Source organism: Sphaerodactylus townsendi, linkage group LG04, assembly GCF_021028975.2.
Source record: "Sphaerodactylus townsendi isolate TG3544 linkage group LG04, MPM_Stown_v2.3, whole genome shotgun sequence".
NCBI lineage: Eukaryota > Metazoa > Chordata > Lepidosauria > Squamata > Sphaerodactylidae > Sphaerodactylus > Sphaerodactylus townsendi.
In genome coordinates, this window is record NC_059428.1 from 83,427,225 (window position 1) to 83,448,791 (window position 21,567).

The following is a 21,567-nucleotide window of genomic DNA, read 5'->3' on the forward strand; positions in this document are numbered from 1 at the left end:
TGATGAATATGCAAAAGATTGACAATATCATCACATCTGACAGATGACTTAGTAGGACAACAAGGAGGGATACAAGAAGGAGGCCTTTTCCAACAGGAACATGGGGCATATACATCCTGAAGCAGCATCCATAGGTGGACTGCAAGGATGTGAATGGATACTATGCTGCTGACAGGAGGAATAATTAATTGAAACTGAGCACTTGCCCTGATCTGAAGGAGGCAGGGGAGCTTTGATGATATCAAGGAGGGAGAAGAGCTAAACACTGGTGAAGGAATCCTTAACAATGGAGCATCTCTGAACTGATAAGTACAGCAGGATTAGTGGCATAGCCTGGGGAACAAAGAGGACTGATGGCCCAGGTGCCACTTGTGAGTGTCATGTGGAGGGCGCATTTGGCTGCCCCTCCCCCCAATAAGGGCTGTTTTGCACTGCCTGCCTCCCGCCGCCGCCACCTCCTCCTCTTTCACACACACCCCGCCTCTGCCTGCTCGCTTCCCACCCGCCAGAAAGGTAGGCAAGAGGTTGAGGGCACCCTTTCCTTACACCCCTCCTCAGGGGCACAATTTTTGGGGAGGCACAGTTTGGGGGTGCAATTCAGTACTTTTGGGGTCTACTAAACCGCATGGGAAATCATTGTGGGGCTCTGGGGGAGAGGGGTTAAGGTAGAGCCGCCAAATTTCCAGCAGAGCTGTGGGTAACTCTCCCTACAAGAACTTTCAAATTTGGTAAAGATTGGGTCAGGGTGTTCAATTTTATGGGCTGCCAAAGAGGGTACCATCATCCATTATTTCCGGGGGGGGGGGGATGGAGGCCCAAAAACTGGATCCCCCAACCCAAACTTTACCAAACTTGGAGCAATTTTAGACCAGAGACTCAAGCTGAGATAAATTTTCTCGCCATTTTCACAGTGGCAAAAATTTTTTTAAGCAACATTGTACTTTTGGGGGAGTTTTTGTGGAGCTCTAGGGAGCTGTTTTTGAGATAGAGGCACCAGATTTGTAGCATAACTGTTAGCGAGTCTCCCCACAAAGATTCCCTATAGGGTATATTGGACCCAAAAAAGCTTTTTCAGCTGCATTGAAATAGTGTTCTTTATTCTTCAGCTTTTTTCAGTTTGGCATATCCAAATGCGCATCTCTGGTTAATAACATAGAAACCTGGAAGACAGAGATGTTAAACATCTAGTTCCTTTTTATTAAAATGAGCCCACGAGGCAAAAATACGAAGGATTCAAAAGTGGGAAAGGAATGGAAAGTGACTACAAATACTGACAATCAGGTTGTGACAGAGTATTGTAACCAGCTCTCAGGTTGGATCCAATTACAAGGAAAGCTTGCAGGAAGCCACTGGAAGTAAATATTAGAGCATCTGTTATACTCTTTTCCACCAAAAGATCTAAGTAGAATTGTACCTAACAGAACTAGGTAGGCACTAGGACCCAAGTGGAACATTCTAAAACGAAGACAGTCCAGCATGTTGCGGATGAAGTTACAATTCTACTTAGATCTTTTGATGGAAAAGAGTATAGCAAGTCAGGTTTTCTTAAATGTCTGTTATCGAGCACTTGACCCTAGAGAACACAAGCATGACTAGTTGACATCAGCCAGGATGTGCAACAATTGATGCTGGTCCAGCTGAGGAGCACAAATGTCAGAAAGCAGAGGGGTGTTGAAAGATCCACACCTGTTATATCATCTGGTTACTGAAACATTCCCCTTCCCCCCAAAAAGGTTTAAAGTATCTGGAGCCTTCCCCATAAAGCCCCAATTTAATTATTTTTCTCTCAGCTCATGATGTTTGTTAAAGGGCTGACCTTGTAACCATGGAAAAACCAGTATGTTGACAATTTGTGTGGCATACTGAGTGTTAAATTTACTTAAGAACATGCCTGTTTCCTTTTACTACATCTTGTCTGCTTTATCCTATGAAATAGTGGTTTACAGAGCACTGCTGTTTTGCTAACTCAGGGAGTTAGCATTGATTTATTAATGGAAGGGGAATCTGGTTAAGCAAAGCTTATCGTTGTAGGAACAGATGACAGAACCACACAGAAGAGACACACTAATTACTTCAGCATTGGCACTTCCAGTGAACCATGATGTGACTAAATGTCAGCTCAGCTGAATGGAATACAGCCTGACTCATTTGCCATCCAGACTCTCTGCAGTATTAATGGACATATTGTGTATCAAGGGGAAAAACTATCTTTTCTTCCCTTTCTTGCTTTGTAAAGAAGTTCCAGAGGGGGTAGTTGTGGTAGTCTTCTGTAGTCTTCTGGCTTCTAAAAAACTAATGAATTCATGAGTCTAATTTGTTAGTTTTTATGGTGCCATAGCCTCTGTTATTAAATTGATCAGTAATTTCTTGTTCAAGGTGTTCTGTGATGGCCATATCTAGGACTGCCCAGATTTGAGTAGGTATGCTGTTGTAAGGAGCCCATACAATACAATACATTCTGCCACCAGGGCTTCTTGTACCCAGGCCAGTCATAATGTTTCCTAACCAACCATTTCTCTGTTGTTGCCCAGGCATAATAATGTTTTTTTACTTCATTCTCCAACAATTGGGAAGCATTCCTAGATAGTAAGCAGACTCCCTTGTCCTGGAGGCTGTCTTAACTTTGGCTTAATTTTTACATCTGGCTTAACTTTGAATGAAGGATCAAAATTGTTTTGCTTAACGTTTCCCAGACTGTATGCATATCAGTTCTTCGAACAAGCACTCAAGTCTCAAATTAGGAGCTATTCTGTTTCATACCCAGGTATGTATTATATTGGCTTGCCATGGTTGGGAAAGGGCCCCATCATGTCACATTACATCATGAAATTCAGCACCATCAATCTAATCTACCATTTCTTTTCTAATGAAAACTTTAAACAAAATACTAAGAATTTTGGTGACCAATATAGCATGCCTGGGACCAGCAGTAAACATAGGGGTGGGGACTGTGGGACCTGTTTTTTGGATGAGCAAGGAAAATTGTTTCACTCCCACCCCACCCCCTCTCTGGGCAGTTGTACATACAAATATCTGATTCCCCCTGCTAGAGGTTTTGCCCAGACTCTGTCACAGATTTCAGGTCCATTGTCTGGCTTCTAATCAAGCACCCCCAGACAAGAGAACTGTCCGTGCTAAATATATTGGATTACACAGTCTATTTTTTAATAACTCTTTTTTTGCCTTTTAAGTCACAACTGATTTTTTGTAGCCCTTTGGGTTTTCTAGGCAAGAGATGTTCAAAACCAGTGCCTGAGTCCATGTGATTCCCCTAGTATTCCTTGGAGGTCTCCCATCCAAATATATGCTGAGGCTGAAAGGGTGTGATTGTCTGAAGGACACTCAGCAAGTTTCCATGGCAGAGTGGGGATTTGAGCCTGACTGTGCCAGATGCTGTCATTTTACCATGTTTTATCACAAACATTCATCTGACTTACAGCAAACTACTTGACAGGATGGCACAAGTGACCCAGGTACACCTGGGTGAACTTTCTGACCAAATCTTAATCAATGCATTGGGAGAGCCAAGAATGAATAGATGCCCTGTGGTTCTTTTACTCTTTTTGTTCATGATACTTTTATGATGCAGATGTTTTCCAGGGAAGCTATTTGCTGTGTAAGTGGTAAACATGCCTGTACCAAATGGGTGTAGGGAAGAAAGCAGTTTGCATCAGGAAAAATGGCACATGGAAGAGTGAAAAACCCTCTCTCTTCACACCATTATTCTATTCAACTGCTCTCCCCCTTGTGATCTACTTTTTCTAAAATGGAGAGTTTTGCTTGCAGGTCTAGTTTGGTCCTTACTCTGGATCAGTAAAGCTACCAGCATGAAGTCTAGATCATGCAATAGGAATAGAGAAGAGAAATAAAAAAATTAAAATCTCTCACAGTACAGATCTGGACTTGATCTAGTGCTGAGGAAGTATGTCACTCAAGAGTTGCTCTTTGCCTTCCCAGTAGTCATAGCAAGGAAGGGTGAACAGTGAATTTTAGAACATGCCAAAAGCTTTTCAAACCACCATTCTTCCTTTTAGAATCTCTCATAATAATATTTCCAACTGCATTCAGGGGATCACATGCAGGAGAGTTTTTGTGTACCTTTAGTTATATCGAGCTGTACAATGACACCGGGTGTCCTCAGGCAGCAGGTTTTGCAGGATGGTCAACCTCTGCTGCTGTCATTGCCTCACCCTTGTTTTCCCTTCCCCAGCTACCCAGGAACTAGAGCAGACAATTCTCCTTTTCTGCAGGGGAAAAGGTGGAAGCAGCAAGGGATGGTAGCCAGATGTGACAGCTGCAGGCAGAACCCCTTGTTGAGCCCCTCCTCTTCCTGTACAGAAAAGGCAGTGTTACCCAAAATGCTGCCGTCTGCCCTTTTTAAAATGGGGAATTAGCGAGGACAGACCTTGGTTAGTGAGAAGGGGCAACTGAGACTGTTTCTACCTGTTTTTATTTTAGGTTTTTCTCCACAGAAATCAGCAGGTGTCAAGAATAAAGTTTAGCAATGTATTGTTGAAGGCTGCGTTACACATTGGACACATTATGTAACACACTTCTCTCTGTGATATACCTCTGAAGATGCCAGCCACAGATGCAGGCAAAACGTTAGGAACAGACCATGGCCACACAGCCCGGAAAACCCACAACAACCAAAAGTTTAGCAAGTTTTATTTAGAAAAGAAAAAATAATAACTATTCAAATACACAAATGATAAAAACACAGAGAATTTACACAGTCCTTACAAATAGGTGAGGGAAAAGGTCTGGAATAGATCAGGGTTTGGGCGAATAAGGCAATAATTACATGTTCTAGAAGCGAAATGGTCTGAAGAGCAGAGTTCAATTACCTGTGTTGAGCTTTGATAGAAAAACCAGGTAGAAAGCAGCACTGGGAACAGTATCTCTAGACCAGAGTGTCGTCCAGGAAATACTGAACTAGTTATAGGGAGAATCGGGCACTCAGGTTATGCTAAGAGACCTAATTTTCCCAGGACAAAGGCAGCTCTTGTTCTCTGGAGTGGACACTTAGGCTTAATTCTCCAAGCCCGGGGAGCATTCGAAGATGATTAGTTTTAGGTTGGAACTGATACAATTACAGATGTGGGATAATGCCAGTGCAAATGGAGGTGGTCTGAAGGTTATGAAATGAGAAGATAGGATTAGTGAATTGAAGAATAACTGACAGGAAACCTTGATGAGATTAGTTCACATAACCTTTGTTTCATGAAGACAGGTGTGCCGTGGTTGAGGAGGGAACTGACTTTTCCCAGGCTCGAGCCTTGGCCTTTTCCTAATTGCTTTAGGAAATTGCTTTAGGTCAGGCTGGCTATTTGCAGGTCCATATTGGCCAGAGACTTGTCCAGGCAGATTCCTCTCTTTATTAGTATCACTGAGCCAATACAGAGGATGAAATCCATTCTTGGCACTGTACTGCTAGCAACTTCACAGCGCATGACGTGGCCATACCACCTTAGCCATGCCTGTGTCATGTACTGGTCAATTGATGTTATTTTAAGGCTTTGCCGTATGTCATCATTTGGTACTTGGTAAAAAAGAACTATCTAAACAAATTTATTAGAACTTATGTTGGCATCATAATATGTTGAATAAATAAGATGTTACACACAACTAATAATGTACAAGTTGGATCCTACAAACCATGCAGAAGCGTATCTTTCTTTCCATTTCCGCAAGCAGCCTCCTAAGATCACTGAAAAAAACAGTATTTGGGTACAGCTGCCAAGAAGGGGGGGAACTAGGGTGCCAGAATTCCTGGGACTCTATGTAGTTTTTTCCTGGAAGGAATTGGAACTTCAGGCACAGTGGGAAGATTTGTTTTCCTAAGCTATGAATAATGTAGGCTCCTAAAGTAAATGTTGGGGTTCAGTCTGGGCAGGGTGAGGTGCTCCCAGGGGAAATTTTTGCTCCGGGCCCTGTTGGGCTACTCATCAATCCTGGCTGGGGTCATGGAAACCTCATGAGATAAATGCCTTGAATCACTGGGATAGACTGAAAGTGGAATTTGGGCAGAACTGTTCCTCTGTCCTCTTTCACCAAAATTGGGAAGAGAGAGATGAGAGATTTCACATAATTCTCATTACAGTAGGCATAGCTTCACTTCTGTGAGTATCTTCCATTTCCACTTCATAGAAAGCAATTTTGTATGGTCACTGTACAAGGAAGAAAGCAACTAGAGTAGTAATTCATCATATAGGATATTGAAGAAATGAGCAACGATTCCAGAACTGTAAAATGGAAAGAAACGTTCAGAGAGGCTTTTACTTTAGTTCAGTGCATCCAGTTATTGACCTCTGGTCTGTTTCTGCAGCCTTTCAATATGACTTCATTGGAGGCCCTTGCCAGCCAGCTAGCTGGAAACCTAGCAGTGGAAGACTGAAAAGTGCAATAATAAACACAGAGTGCCTCATGCATCCAAACAGTTTTGACCTCTCATTGACTATGTAGGTTTATGGATGCCCTCCAACTACAAAGTGGCTGCAGAACACATTGAATGCCTGTTACATTGAATGTAACAGAATGGTGAGCCGAGGATGCTTCCTTTGAATTAGTTCTGCAGTAGTAAGTGCTAACAGATGTACATTCAAACTTATGAAAGTGTCAACTTAAAAATCCTTAACTGGGGCAATACCATTATGATAACTAACAAAGATAACATTTGCCTCAGGTAGAGGCACTGATGATTGAGAATAGCAGTTTGTAAATGTTATTGTTTTTTAGTCATTGTAAACAAAGTGTTGCATATCATATCCTGACAAAGAGCACTAGATTTTTTTTGTTATTATAGTTTAAATGGTTTATTTTATTTGTGGTTTGCCTTTCTCGATGAGACCCAAAGTAGATTTAACCAAAGCAGCCAGTAACTGGCTCAGGGTCTCTAGCATTGCTGGTTAGTTTGGACAAGGAAATGGAGAACTTGTCATCAGCGTAATGATGGTACCCAACTCTAAGCTCGTGAATGATTTCTGCTTAGGGAGTTCCATTGAGATGTACAGGTTTGTTAGTTTGATTGAAACTGGTAGAACATTGATTGACATCTTCTGTTTGATCCTTACATGTTAGAAGGTTGTGACAAATTAGTGATAAACATGGGCAAAGAAGGCCTGTAACCTTTGGGTGAAAAGTTTGGAACAGAACTGTAATGAAATTCAGTGAGGTGATCAAATCTTTCCCTATCAGAGCTTTTTCTGAATGTGTTTAAAATAAATGGTTCTAAGGCTGATTTAGGTTGACTCCTCTTTCCCCAGAGATGCAGTAGTCCTTCTTCGCCTACTAGCACATCTTCTCTGACAGGATCTGGTGGACACAGCATCAGCTGGGGTGATCGTCAAGGGCAATGGCTTCGCCGGAGACGCCTTGATGGTGCTATTAATAGAGTCCCTGTCGGTTTCTACCCAAAAGTGTGGAAGATCCTTCAGAAGGTAAACTGGGGGAAACAAAGGAAAGAAAATACTTTAAGGCATGTTCTTAGTCTGTTTCAAATATACATTGAGTTTCCAAGTTTTGCAGGTACCTCATGGTTTATATTATCCTGATATAAAAATAGATGTTGTTGCTCAAGACACTGGTGGTTTAAAATATGCCTGACTTTCTTAAATGCCAGCATTGTGACAAGTGTTCCAGATTTCCTCTATAAAGAGAGGATATAAATTTGAAAGCTCTGGTACAGCTCATGGGCACACATGCTTTCTTCATTCTTGAGATCCAATGTGTAGTAGTGAGTAGAGTCTCTAAGACTGGACAGGGGAGTTGGGACTAAATTTGAAGCTATATTCCATCATGAGACTCCCGGTCTGACCTAGGGCCAGTCACCCTGTCTCAGTCTGATCTACTTCATAAGGTTGTTGTAATGTAAAATGAGCAGGGGGGGCAGGGCATGTAAGCTGCTCTGAGCTTCTTGGCGAAAGGACAGGAGAAAATAGATTGGGTGTTGCACAGCACTGGTATGCCAATCCCCATCCTAAAAACATGTTCACTTGGAGGAAAATTCCATTATTTTCAATGGATCTTGCTTCTTTCCCCAATATAATTGTAACTTGATCAGGCTGTCCCTAACACACATGGGAAATAACAATCTGGCACAGTCATCATACAGTGGACTGTGCAGGCTTTGTGGCATTGAAATAGGAAGGGAGAGGAAATCCCTGTATTCTCCTGATGACATTTTAAGGGGTGGCATGGTAATCCAACCCCTTTGTGTGGAATAAACTTGGTCATTTCCCAGCTCAGCTGCAAATAGCTTTATTTATTGAATTTGATGATGAGATGAGATGAGTGTGGGAGGACAGTCCATCCATGCCCTCCAAAAGAAACACTTTCTCTTGTACAGTCAGACTAAGTTTTGCAGTTTGCTTCAGTGATAATAAGTTTTGTCATTAGTTGAATTCTTACATTGTATGGGTTATAGTTGTAAGCCATTTTGACTGGAAAAGTATCGTGTACATGAAATAAAACAGAGGTACAGGACAACCTAGGAGATACTTCTTCACAAAGATTCCCCAAGGCATCTCTTCTAGATTAAGTATCCTGCGCCTCCATGGCTGTGTATGCTATGCACTAATGAGGTTGGTAATTAAATAAAAATACTGCCTTTTCCTGGCTTCTATGATTTTGTTGGATGCTGCTCAGACATGTTAAAGCCTTAGTTTGTTGCTGCCTTCGTTATTAATTTATCAAAACATTTGCCTTTGAGGCACTAGGCAAATTGAATTTTTTTCTACTGAAGCCATAAATATAAGACAGACCATTCGTACAATGCAGTGCAGAAAACATCGTATCTGCAAAGTCTTTTTAAATGCCCTTACAGACAGCAGTGCCTTACAAAGGTTTTTTAAAATCTTCATATAGATTGTCCCTCCCGTTTCCTCCTCTGGAAGCTGTTCCATAAAATGGGGGCCATTACTGAAAGGACTGGGTTCTGGTAGATGCCAGTTAATCAAGCCTTTGTGGGGAGGACATGCTGAAAGTGATAACCAACAGTCTCTAATTGGCTAATGGGAACAGATGAAGTGAGGTTATGCTTTCGATATGCGGGTCCTGGGCCTTAAAGGACTTTCAAAGCAATACCAAGTACCTGGAAGTGTACTCAGAAAAAATGTAATTGTTGTTTTTAAGATCAGCGGAGTATGTTCCCACAGACTGGCCGGTAGCAATAACTACCTATACATTTTTAAACAGTTTCTGAGTATTCATCGAGAATAACCACCCAGAGAGCATATTACAGTAATCCAGCTGCGAGATTACCAAGTGTCCAGGTTAACTAAGTTAGCTAAATTTAAAAAGGGAGAAAGTTTGGTGAATGAATACCACTGATGCCATTCACCTGATTTTCAGATATCTGTGTCCCTGAGCTCTTTATCAAGCCTGCAAAAAAGAGTCCCATCCTCTTGGGAACATGATGCTGTCTGGACTCTCATCTGTTGCCTTAGCCTCTTACACATGCCCTCAAAATGTTGGTTCAGGGCCAAAACAGCTGGGGGCATAGGTAATGAAATACAGAGCAGGGAGACCCTCAGCCTATTTACTCTGCTTGAAAGCCCTAGGAGGTCTCTCTTAGTGGGCTGTCACAAGTATTAAGTAGGTGACAAAACTGACCCTTTGAGTATTTCAGGTCCCAAAATGCCAACTCCATCCATCTGAAGGAAATTATGTATGATTGGACCAAAAAGGTCAGATCTGATTTTTCCAGGACCAGTCACAGCTAGCATACCACCAGAGCTTGTCAAAAGGCATTTTCCACATCCTTCATTATCTGCTTATCCAAAGACAGAAACTAGTATTATATTCCAGAAAATGGCAACTGGTTTCCTTTGATTTATACTACTCTTTCAGCATTCCCACTCTACCATCCTTTGCAGTTTGGTGCCATTTTTTTGCAGGGACATAAAGATGCCAGTTTTCTATCTCTAAGTTAAAGAATTCATGGCAGAGAACCTTCATGCATGGACCACTGCTGGTAGAAGTGCTCCATCATAGTCTGTGCACCAGAACAAAAAGTACAACTATCTGCTACGTATAAATTCTTCTGAATTTGCTGGTCTCTCACACATTTTATAGTTTTCAGTACAGCATTGTACATTCATAAATAATTTTTCAGCCAACTTTGTAAGATGGGATTGGGTGAAACTTTTTGCTATTATTTCATGCAAGTATATTGTCAACCTCAGTTGATACTCTTAGATAGGGTCAACAATAGTTTTGTTTTTATTCTTATTTTCTGGATGATAACATTTTCTTTGGCAGCTGTACTGAAAATAATTTTACAGTTGCTGCTTTATTTTTTAAAAGCTGCTATAGATCATAAAAAAAACAATTCCACAAAGCAACCTACCCAGACCATGAAATTCTCATAATTATTTAGTTTAAATTTCAGTTCATTTGGTTAGTTAATTCAGTATGTTTTAATTGCTCTTGTGATGCCTTGTTGCAGTGTCATGGTCTGTCGATTGATGGTTATGTCCTTCCTTCATCAACTACAAGAGAGGTAAGGCACAAAGAAACTATTTGGTTTAGGGAACTCTTGTCTGAAGCAGGACTGAATCTGTTGGCATGGATGTAGCAAAAAGGTGTGCTCAGTGCTTCTGCAGCATATCAAAGTCAAGATCTCTGAACTTGTGCAGAATGCATTTCCAGAGAGAGCTTTATTTCCTTCTCCCAAAATAGTAGAATTCAGAGGCCATCCAGTTAAGCTGATGGGCAATAGGTTCCAGAAAGACAAAAGAAAATAATTCTACATGCCATTCACAATTCACTTGAATTCTTTGCTGCAGGATGTAGTAATGGCCATTAAGGCAGATAGCTTTAGAAGGGGATTTCACAGATCTATAGAGGAAAGTTTCATCAATCGCCCTTAGCCATGATGGGTAATTATAACCAGTTTAGGGAGGCTCAGACTAGCAGTAAAGTCTGTTTTAAAATGAAATAAAATGGGCTCTAGAAGGAGTGGGTGTGTGGGCAGGATCAGGCTGGTCACACCCCCACCCCCGTTTCCCAAGCTCTGTATGACTCCAGAAACAGGGAAGTCCAGTGTGGAGGAGCAGATCCTCTTTTCCCCCTACCTTGCTTCCTGAGGCCGGCAAGTCTTGAAAAGGAAGGCTGGGACTTGATCCAGTGTGCTGGACCCAGTCCGCTTCTCCACACTTCCCTTCTCTTCCTGAGGCCCACAGGTCTTGGGAAGGGAGATGAGGGGTGGGAGCAGTGGTTGGAATGTTAGGAATGCACTTTGTGAGTCCTGCAAGCCCATCAGACCCTCTAACCCTTAGCAAATTATGTATAAGGATTAGAGAATCACACATTTACATTAGAAAATCCAAATAATACCTGGCTGTGCTCTTCCAGAGATCATCTAATTTTAAAAATGTGCATTTACAGACCTTAGAAAGCTTTTCTTTGTTATCTATGCTTGGAAAGCACCTGGAAACTATAGGAGAGCCATGAGATCACATTTTTCTGGCTGCCTAAATTGCGTGATCATTGCTCTTCCCTGACACTTAAATATCTGTGTCCATTGTTTTCACAAACTCTGGTGGAAAAATAAGGCATAAAAATACTTTTAAACACTTGGCTACAGCAAGGGAGGACCAGTCCCTTTCTCCTCCTAGGAATCTGCTTCTCAGATTTCACAAACTTAAATAGATTATCTTTCAGTTGAATCCCTAAAAGTGGAGAGGAATCAAATCCTGAACACAGTGGAGCCAGAGGGTTTCACATACACTTACAGTTCTGTCCTCTGCATGTTTGCTTAGAAATATTTACTTCCACATAAGTGGGCCTGAAAGCATACATTTCTTTTATTAATTAAATGATTTGATTTTGATTCCAACCATTTCATTCGGCCTTTTAGTTTCTCATGCAAAAGGAAAAGTTTGCCATAAATTTCCTTTAGCATCATATGAATAAATTAAGCTGCTGTGTTCAGCTTCGGAACAATTTCCGAGAAAACCTTGTTGAGGCCATGAAGGGTGAATTCAACATGTACAAAAATAATAGACTGAAATAAAGTTTAAATTCTTACACAAGATCTCAGTGGTGTTATTTAAGACTTTCTATAAACATGCAGTAGAATACAAAATATACCAAAGGGCTATTTTCCACAATATGTACTGTATATACTTGTGTATAAGTGGACCCGAGTATTAGTCAAGGCACCTAGTTTTACCAAAAAAACCTGGGAAAACTTATTGACTCGTGTATAAGTTGAGGGTGGGAAATGCAGCAGCCAGCGGCACAGAGCAGGCCACCACCGCCATTCCCCCTCTGCCCCAGGGAGAAGGCAGCCGCCTTTTCCCTGGGGCAGAAGGGGTTCCCTGCACAGAGCAGGGCACCGCCGCCATTCCCCCTCTGCCCCAGGGAGAAGGCAGCCGCCCCCACAGTTACTTTAACAAATAGAGCATGCTTGAGAAGAGGCCTGCTGCCTGTGATCCCTTCCAGGAAGTTGTTTGGACTTGGTGGGAACTACATTTCCCAGAGTCTCCTGGAAAATGTAGTCCCCAGCAGGCCGTTTCAGCCTCGAAGGAAACACAGGCAAGGCCTCTACTCAAGCCTGCTGCATTTGTTAAAGTAAGTGGGGGAGGGGGGCGTCGTGAGGGGGAATCACTGGACTTCAGCAGTGATAAGTCATAGGGGCATTTTTTCAGCCTTTAAAAGGCTGGAAAAAACCTCGACTTATCTTAAGCTTGAGGTTTATATGGTAGTCAGTCTAATGATTTCGTTACTTCACAGAAACAAGTTATAAAATAGAACACTCATTCAACAGGTGATTCTCTTTTATTATTACAATTACCAACCAAGAACAAGACTGACAATACTGTTCTAACAAATGCTGCTGTACTAATTACAATATATGCCACCACTAGAACAATAGAATAGAACTAATATAATATAATCAACCTGTTTATTATCCAGAATCCTGTTTAGATGATATTAAGGACTGTTTCAAGTTCAACAGATTCTTCTTCAATTATTTTGTATGCAAAATTGTAAAAAGAGAAGAAGCTGGTAATTCCAACAGAGCACTTCCTCCTTTGATAAGTCACATATATAGCAGTCTGCACAAAACAATATGCCATGCAGTCTATTAGTAAATAGAACAACAGACTGTTCTATGCAAAAACTTATCCTCTGGGAATAAACTCTTAAGACAATAATAAAAAAGTCTCCATTTTGGGTGCGTCTCTCTTGTATCGCCTAACACAGCAAAGTGACTTCCTTGACATCCAAAGACAGATACTGCCAAACCCTATTTAAAGGAATAGTGAATACAGTAAGTATGCAATCTCCCATGAGTTAAGGTGTGATTGATCATTAAGTGTAGCTGCCTAAAAGGTTACAAGAAGCAGGCATTCAATCCTTTTGGAGACAAGGATGTAAACTTAAAGATAAATCTGACTTTTCTGCTCTGCTAGTAAATGACGGGTGTCAGTGTAATCATAATGCTTGGATTTAAGAGACCACAAAACAAGACAAAATGTAAATCATTTTTTGAATGACCTTTTCTGCCTATAGTTGTTGCTTTATATTGTCTGCAAGCAGGATTTACCTTTTGTAATATGTATTTTTGAATACACCTGTTTGGTTAGCCATTATTATCAACACCAAATATCAGCCAGTTATACTTGTATTTATATATTTATATTCCATTTTTCTCCTCAGTGGGGTACCAAAGCAGCTAGTAATATTGATCTGCTGTCCTCCATTTTATTTTTACAACAACCCTGTGTGGTAGAATGGCCCAAGGTCAGTGAGATTTCATGGGAGAGTAGGGATTCAAACCTGGGTCTTCTAGGTCCTAATCCAATGATCCAACCACTGCCGCTTTGATACTCTAGGTTTTGTTATCACAGGTATTGGTCATGCATGGCAAACAATTTGAGCTTAAAGCTCAAGTCCCGTAGTTGCCAACATTTTTCTTTTTTTTAACTTGGTAAATTTGTCATCTGATGCAGTTAGTTCATTTTGCACAACAGTTACTGTCACAGCATGCAGGGTTTTCAAAAATGAAAGACACAATGGGCCCAGTGGTTCATAGACTCTGATTCAGAAAAAGCTGACCACAAGTGGTGGCCCAGATTTTTGTGTCTCATGATATCAGCTATTTTTTTGGCATTGGTTTCATTTGAATGCTGTTTCCTGAGTACAATGAAAAGGAGGGAAAAATCTATTATTAGCATTAGGCATTGTGTGTGTTAACAGCTCTGCACTTGCCAAGTGTTCATAATTACAGCTTAATGGGACATTCTAATTATAGAGGCAAAATTTATTTCCCCAGTTTTTGTCATATGGAAATAGAAATGCATTTGTTGACTTCTAGAGATTTAGAACTACTTGCTTGGTCTTGTTTTTCTATGGGTTCCAGACAGTAAAAACCATTCTCCAGTCCTGTGAGGGGTGGACTGTCTTTACTTCTGGAATAAGTACCTTCTCCTGGGATAGTCAGGAGAAACCTGAGGAAGGGTCAAACAGCCCCCCCCCCCTCCCGGTGGCCATTCCTACTGGTAAAAAGTGGCATGGGAAGTGAACCTGAAGCCCCTCTTTTCCCTTTGCAGTGTTGGGAGCTGCATGGAGTGCCTAAGAGGTTTTTAAAGGATTGTACCCACATGAACATATGATTGACTGAGCAGTCCACAGGCAAGGGCAAAGCTGCATTGGAAGCAGCGTGGCACAGATTCTGGCTTAGAGGCACTTACTTGGCAGGAGGGTGCCACACCTGAATCTGGAAGTTTGCCTCCATGCTGTCACTTCTGCACCATATGCCAGCCTAGAGGGGGGCATGGAGGGGGCATTTCGGGGGGGGGGGTGATGTTAGTCACCATTCAGTGGAGTTTCAGCTAAGGAAAAAACCCTTTTCGCAGCACAGACTTACACTACCAAAAAGTATGGCGCAAATCATTCATGATGATGGGCTTCCCCAAGAGATTAGAGATTTTTCTCCTCCTCTAGTGCCCAGACTGTGATTGCATCTTCAGAGGCAGAGCTGTGGTTCCATCCCAGGGCGCTGCTTTACTCCCCCCTCCTTTTTTTATTGGACTGTGAGAATAAGAGGGGTTGAACACCAATGATCTTACTTGTGTCTAACATAAATTGTATTGAGGCCCTTTGTTATTCAGTGTTCCTGGTTTTTTTATAACCTCCTGTAGCTGGAAGAGAAAGTCACAGATATCTGTCCTAGATAGAAATTCACCCACAACTGCCATCTTTTTTCTTGTGTCAAGAACACAAGGCTGTTGGGCCTTCATGAACAACTCATGCTGAAGATCAGGGAGAGGTTGCAAAAATATATAGTGCAGTTGGTTCACTGATTCACTTGATGGAACGCTGAGGTACTCCTTTGCCAGGGAGTGGGCTTGATTTCTCTTTTTTTCTCTGTCTTCCATATCAACACATCCACATATCCCTTAGGGAACGCAGCAGTTTGCCACAGGAATGGTTCTCTGATCCATATCAAGTATACATGAGACAGTTTCTCTCCTGGTTCTATCAAAAGTTCTGTCACCTCTATGTTAGGTGTGAGAGACCAGTCCACAGATGGAGGATTTACATGAGAAAGCAATGAGGCAAAGTTCTGCTGCTTATGAGGGTGCAAAAAAAAGTGAAAATTCAGAGGTTGTTCTTTTTCTTTATTTTTCTCCCTTCCCTCTCAAGAGTGGGGAGAGTCAGAAGGACATAGGTCTCTGCCCATCTGGGCCACTATTGAGAGATGAGCTTCGGGACGTATCTCTGAGTAAGCACCTCATCAGTGGAAAATGTAGTGCCTTCTTAGAGAAGTCTGATGTCTCTACTTGCATGGAGAAAGATCAGATGCAAGAATAGCAGAAAATATGCCGTTTTTTCCACCAGAGTTTGTCCCTATTGCTGCCTACACCTGAGGATCTTTGAATTTGCAGAAGAGTTAAAGAAGGCAGAGAACCAAGGAAGTAATCAGTTGAAGGATGCCAAAGAACCTTTCCTTAAGGTCCATCACTCTCTTTTCCAGAACCATCTTCAGATCTGTTTGAAAAGGTCACCAAAACAGAATACTAGTGGGGCAAAACAAAACTGTTACTCACCGATTAAATTATACACCTAACTTCAGGAGGCTATGCAGAGGTTTAAGGGGGTTTTTTTGGAAGATACTCAAGCAACACCACATCAGTAGCACACTCAGACAGGAATTTCTTTAAGATAATATTTTGAGGCAGCTCCAAAAATGCTTTTGAGGCCTGCGGAATAGCTGGAGGGTTATTGCTGAACTACTTGATTTCTAGAGCAGCACAAATGCAGTCATACAGGTTCGTGTTTGTGGAAAAAGATGAAAGATTTCATTGTTGGTAATATTTTTGGCAGTGTTGGAATCTCTGAGTAGGCAGTTCTCTGCTAGAACCATGACTATGAGGATGGCCGTTTGTATGGGCTTGAATACCCAACTTTTGGGCACAATCTTTCACAGTCCCCCTCTTTATTACAAGACCTATCACTGTCCTAGCATAGACTTTGTGGTAGTGAGGCTGGTCTTTAGGATCAGATACTCTATGAGGTAAACACAAATACTTTTATCATTTGAAAACCAAAACAGAAATGTCTGAGGAATCTCAGACCTCAAACAGTACTTCCAAAAAGAAAGACTGTATTTCATACTAGGACTGATAGTCTTTACATCTCATTCATTATTTTGTATATAGGAACAATTGCTAAGCCTTACTCTTCAGTTTCACTCATTACTGCCAAGGGTATTCATAAAGATTCCAGTACTCTTGATTGCTGCCTCAAATGTCCAAGGAGTGTTCCTGTATTTTGATATTTTCATCCACTTCTGCACTTCCTGTCATGGAATGTCAACCTGTGCACAGCGTTTCTGTGCATCTTAAAGTATGCAATAACCAGTTAAGTAGATATGATTTGAGTTGAGACAATGGAATTGTCTCCTGAAGCCAGAATATTGAACACTTGGGGCCAAACTACACAGTATGATTTCAGTTCCCCTGCAGCCACACACTATGTGCAGTGAACTCTAGGTTGCCAAATCTGGGTTGGGAAATTCCTGGAGATTTGGAGATAGAGCCTCAGTGGTTGAGGAGGGCAGAGACCTCAGTGGAGTATAATTTCATACAGTCCACCCTTGAATGTTGCCATTTTCTCTAGGGAAGCTCATCTCTATAGTGTGGAGATCAGCTGTAATCTCCAGACCCACCCTGAGGTTGGCATACCTAAGGGAACGGCATTTTAAAAGTCTACAGAGGTTCCAATTCAGCAGTTTCAAAATGGAGGCAATAATTTCTCCTTCCAGGATTATTCTAGTGTGGAAAACAGTGCCAGGAGCAAAGCAGAAATCCTCCTCCTTTATGCTATAGTCCCAAGCTGAATTGACCCCCACCCCCACTTTTAAAATGCCATTCTGTACAGCTGATGTGTGGTTTCAGAAAAAGAGAATCAGGTCCAGGGAATCCAAACCTGATGTGTTGGAAATCGTATCATGTGGTTTGGTCCTTAATGGATGAGCCTTAAGAACCAAAGATGGGTCTTTGGTATCTGAATATGGTGGCACATGTGAATAACGGCTGAGACCAAAGACATGAGACCCTTTTGTTCAGAGATGAGTATTTGGGTGGGGTTGCATACCTTCTTTCACCTTTTCAAAAAATGAACTATGCAGCAGCTTTTAAATCATTAAAATAAAATAAGAGGACTCTGGCAGCATAGGGTGATCATGACATGTGACACAATGAAAAGACAGACAAAGCTCAGTTAATTTTCCTAAACGGGGGGGGGGGGGTAAGATTTTTGTTATTTTCTTCTTGAACCAATAAGAAGAAACAGAAACAATTTATAATGCATAGCTTGTGACTACAAAAAATCATTTTTCTTGAAGATGCCAAGTGTCTTTATAATCTAATTTGTGTGGAGATGATAAATTATTTTCAGTATCAAGAGAGATTGAAAAAATTCATATCCTTTTAACAGGCCTGTCAGAACTTGGCAATATCCAATTTTGCTGCTTAATAGGAATCAAACTAAATAAGTGCAAGTTCTCCCAAGGCTCAGAAATTCTATGTGACATCTGAGCATTTTTACTGGTACAAATTAGGATCCTTCGCCTGACATGCAGTGATTGGATGTGTTCTCCCCAAAGAAAAATTTCCTGGCAGCAAGTAAACAAAGGCGAAGTTGAGAGATTTTGCACAAGGAGATTTGGAGTGAGGAGGCAGAAAAAGTTAGCTGAAATCAGTCTATATCCCTGAACTGCATTGCCCTAGTATTTGGATAAGCAACCTCCAAGGAAAACCCAGGACAAGACATGGTGGCAGGCAATGGCAAACCACCTTTGAATATCTCCTGCCTTGGAAACCCTATGGGTTCGCCATAAATCAGCTGTGACTTGATGGCAGAAAAAAATCAGTATGTCTATGGGATACAGACCATGGTAGAGTATGGAGAGAGCAAAATGCATACTGGAAGAGAAGGAATGAAGTATTATGAAATGCAAGCTCAAAAAGAAGTGTGATAGTGCTGAAAGAGGAAAGAGAGCATGCTATGTAGTACAACAGAAGTATAGCAAAAGTGCAATAAAAACACTTTGCTGCAGTTGATGTGGTTAAATAAATCAGTATCTTCTCCTAAGACCAAAGATGGACATGTGGGGCCATCTCCCCCCACTTATTTATTCTAACATCTTGCAACACCCACATTCAGGACACCATAGACATCCTTGTTGTTCAGAGTAGAGAACAGAATGCATTGGGTGTGTGGGACACCGTAGATACTAGAATATCTCCTGGCTGGAATTCCCAGACAGTGTGGTGGAATATTCAACCCAAGGGGAACTAGTGACCACTGGAAGTCTTGCCTGTATTTGAATTTACGTAATCTCTGCCATTCGTTGAAATGAGATTATGCAGTGTTTATGGTAAGAGGTCTAATTACCTTCACTATGTGCAATGTGATATATGCAAGCACCATTTCGAATATTCTCATGCTGTTCTTTGTCTTTTTCCATTTTGGCACCAACTCCACTGTACTCTTATAGATGACTGCTTGTGAGATCAAGTTTGCCGTTCATGTCGAGTCAGTGCTGAACCATGTACCCCAGCCTGAATACAGGCAGCTGCTTGTAGAAGCTATCCTTGTGCTTACAGTGTTATCTGAAATAGAGGTGAACAGCATTGGGGGTATAATTCACGTAGATCGGATAGTGCACATAGCAAATGATCTCTTTCTTCAGGAGCAGGTATGTGTGCTTGTTTTTTTCTGTAACCTAAACTGGTTCTTTGAGGAGAACTCTGGGTACTGTCCCATTGAAAGTATGGGTTTAAACCAACCCTGTATTTGAATTTCATTAATTTGAATGGTTCCTGCATCCTGTTCCTATGGACTGAGTTAACCTGCAGTTGTTCATTAGCTGTTGTAAAATGTCTGTGAAATGATAAAACCAGCTGGCTTCTCGTCTCCCCAGTGATTATCTGGTGCCCCCCCACCCCCAGCCAATGTTTGGTCTCTTCCCTTCCCCATCATTTCAGCTTCCGTACAATAAAACCTGGCAAGTGCAGTTTTCCTTCTCTCAGCTGGCAGGTAGAAGGGTTCCAAGAGACTGCAGGATCAGTTTAGTGAGATGAACTGTGCACCCATTCCAAGTGGTGATACTTCCTGGCATACAGCCAGATGACAGGCATTATGCCAATACTGAGCTTTAGGTTCGTGGGAATACAACTGAGAACATGATGAATAACTCATACTGAAGATCAGGGAAAGGTTGCAAAAATATACCATGCAGTTGGTTCACTGAGTCACTTGATGGAACGCTGAGGTACTTCTTGTGGGCCGCTGCCTTGGAAGTTAACTGCAGCAGCAGACAACAATCTGTGGCAGCTAAAATGAAGTGTTGGTTGTTACCAGATCGTAGCATCAGCACTAGGAACTGAGGGGCTTATCTAAGAGTGTGTACTTGAGCAACCCATTCAGATACTTGGCAGTTACACCAGTCCATTATAGAGTGTGGTGAGGGGACTTGCCAGTCTTCTAATAGGTCTACCAGCAGCTGACTTAGGGAATACATGCCAAATATTTGTTTGTTGGATTAAAGCTAGTTTTTATGAAGCTTTGCAATTCAATTGTTTGGTAAACCTATCTTTCAGAAGGTTAGATTGTACTGAAGCATTTTTGGACTACCCTTTTTCTCTTCCTTCCAGAAATCTCTTGGAGCAACTGATAGTTTCCTGGAACGAGACCTGGCCACAGGGATCTGCTACTTTTTGTATGACAGTGCGCCAAGTGGTGCATATGGGACGATGACTTATCTGACAAAAGCAGTAGCAAGCTATCTACAAGAGTTTCTCCCAAGCACAGGATGCTTAATGCAATGAACTGTCTAAAATATGAACATTCGTTTTTTAAAAATCAAAAGTCTTCTTCTGGTTAGAGTTGCTCCCCTCCAGGTGGCACCTGGAGATCCCCTGCTATTACAACTGATCTCCAGATGATCACAAACAGTTCCACTGGAGAAAATGGCTGCTTTGGAAGGTTGACTCTCTCCCCTCCCCAAACCCTGTTCTTTCCAGGCTCCACCCCCAGAATCTCCAACCAAGAGCTGGCAACCCTACTTCTGGTTCTAGAACCTGACTCTTTAAATAGTCTAGATCGTTGCCAAATTTCCTCAATATTGTGCATTATTTGTCTTTTACAGAGCACACTGGCCTAGAGATAATATTGACATTATTCTGGCCAATACTCTGGAAAAGTAAATGTAACTGTCTAGATCTGTTTTAGATCAGACACATGAAATTAAATATTGTATATCAGGACAAGAAGACAGATGTATGCCATTGGGGATTTTTCAGTGCTCAATAGGAAAACATCTCTCTGACTTAAAAGCAAAAAATGGAAACTTTGCTTATGTTTCAGGTTCACAGCATTGTATTAATTTAAAGTTAGCATTTTTGGTTATATGTGACACCAAGAATTTTTTTTTAGTGATCAAACTATCTTTTTTTTTTTTACATCAATGTACAGGAGAAACATCAGTAAAAGTAAATAAAATATCTAATTGGGAATCTTTTACTAGGAAAATTACTTTCAGCTGTAAAAGAAGCTGGAAAATAAATAGGAATTTTTTTAGATTCCCTCTTAAAAAGTAAAATCCTGGGTTCACATATTTCAAAATCCCATGTGGAAGGCACTCCTGTGCAGGAATGTGCATCAGAATCACGTGCAGAATATTAATATTTGAGACTTCTACTCAAAAGCAGGATATATATCTGGCGATACTGCATATTAGCTTTTTTAATTGCAATGACCACTTGCAAGAGTGTATATACACAAGGCGAAAAACCTGATTATAATATGGTTTACAAGCTGATTTCATGCTAATGCCTAAATGGAAACGTGTTCCTTGAAAATACTGCAAATACTGTGAATTAGTCCCACAGTGTCATTCCCATAGATGAGAAGATTTGAGAAGCTGAATTGGATTAAAAACATTCTGATTTTAAAAGCTGAAAGATTAAAAGCTTTCTTTCTTATATATGTGTGTGAGAGAGAGCTGGTTCAAACATTCATGCAAAAACACATGATAGTTCTTTCATA

General features: G+C 41.2%; 1 protein-coding gene across 6 annotated transcripts in view; it reads left to right on the plus strand.

Moving 5' to 3' along the window:
• PHKA2 (phosphorylase kinase regulatory subunit alpha 2) overlaps nucleotides 1-21,475 on the plus strand; it is a 68,234-nt gene extending 46,759 nt beyond the window's left edge. For 5 of the 6 annotated variants that reach the window (XM_048493813.1, XM_048493815.1, XM_048493814.1 and 2 more), the window contains 4 exons: nucleotides 7,266-7,439; nucleotides 10,448-10,501; nucleotides 19,016-19,216; nucleotides 20,175-21,475. In XM_048493813.1, coding sequence (XP_048349770.1) covers nucleotides 7,266-7,439; nucleotides 10,448-10,501; nucleotides 19,016-19,216; nucleotides 20,175-20,348 — 603 coding nt within the window. In that variant the 3' untranslated portion in view covers nucleotides 20,349-21,475. Of the gene's footprint in view, nucleotides 1-7,265; nucleotides 7,440-10,447; nucleotides 10,502-19,015; nucleotides 19,217-20,174 lie in introns of those variants that run through there. The other variant, XR_007244284.1, reaches the window with a different exon arrangement.
• Nucleotides 21,476-21,567: the final 92 nt, after the last annotated feature.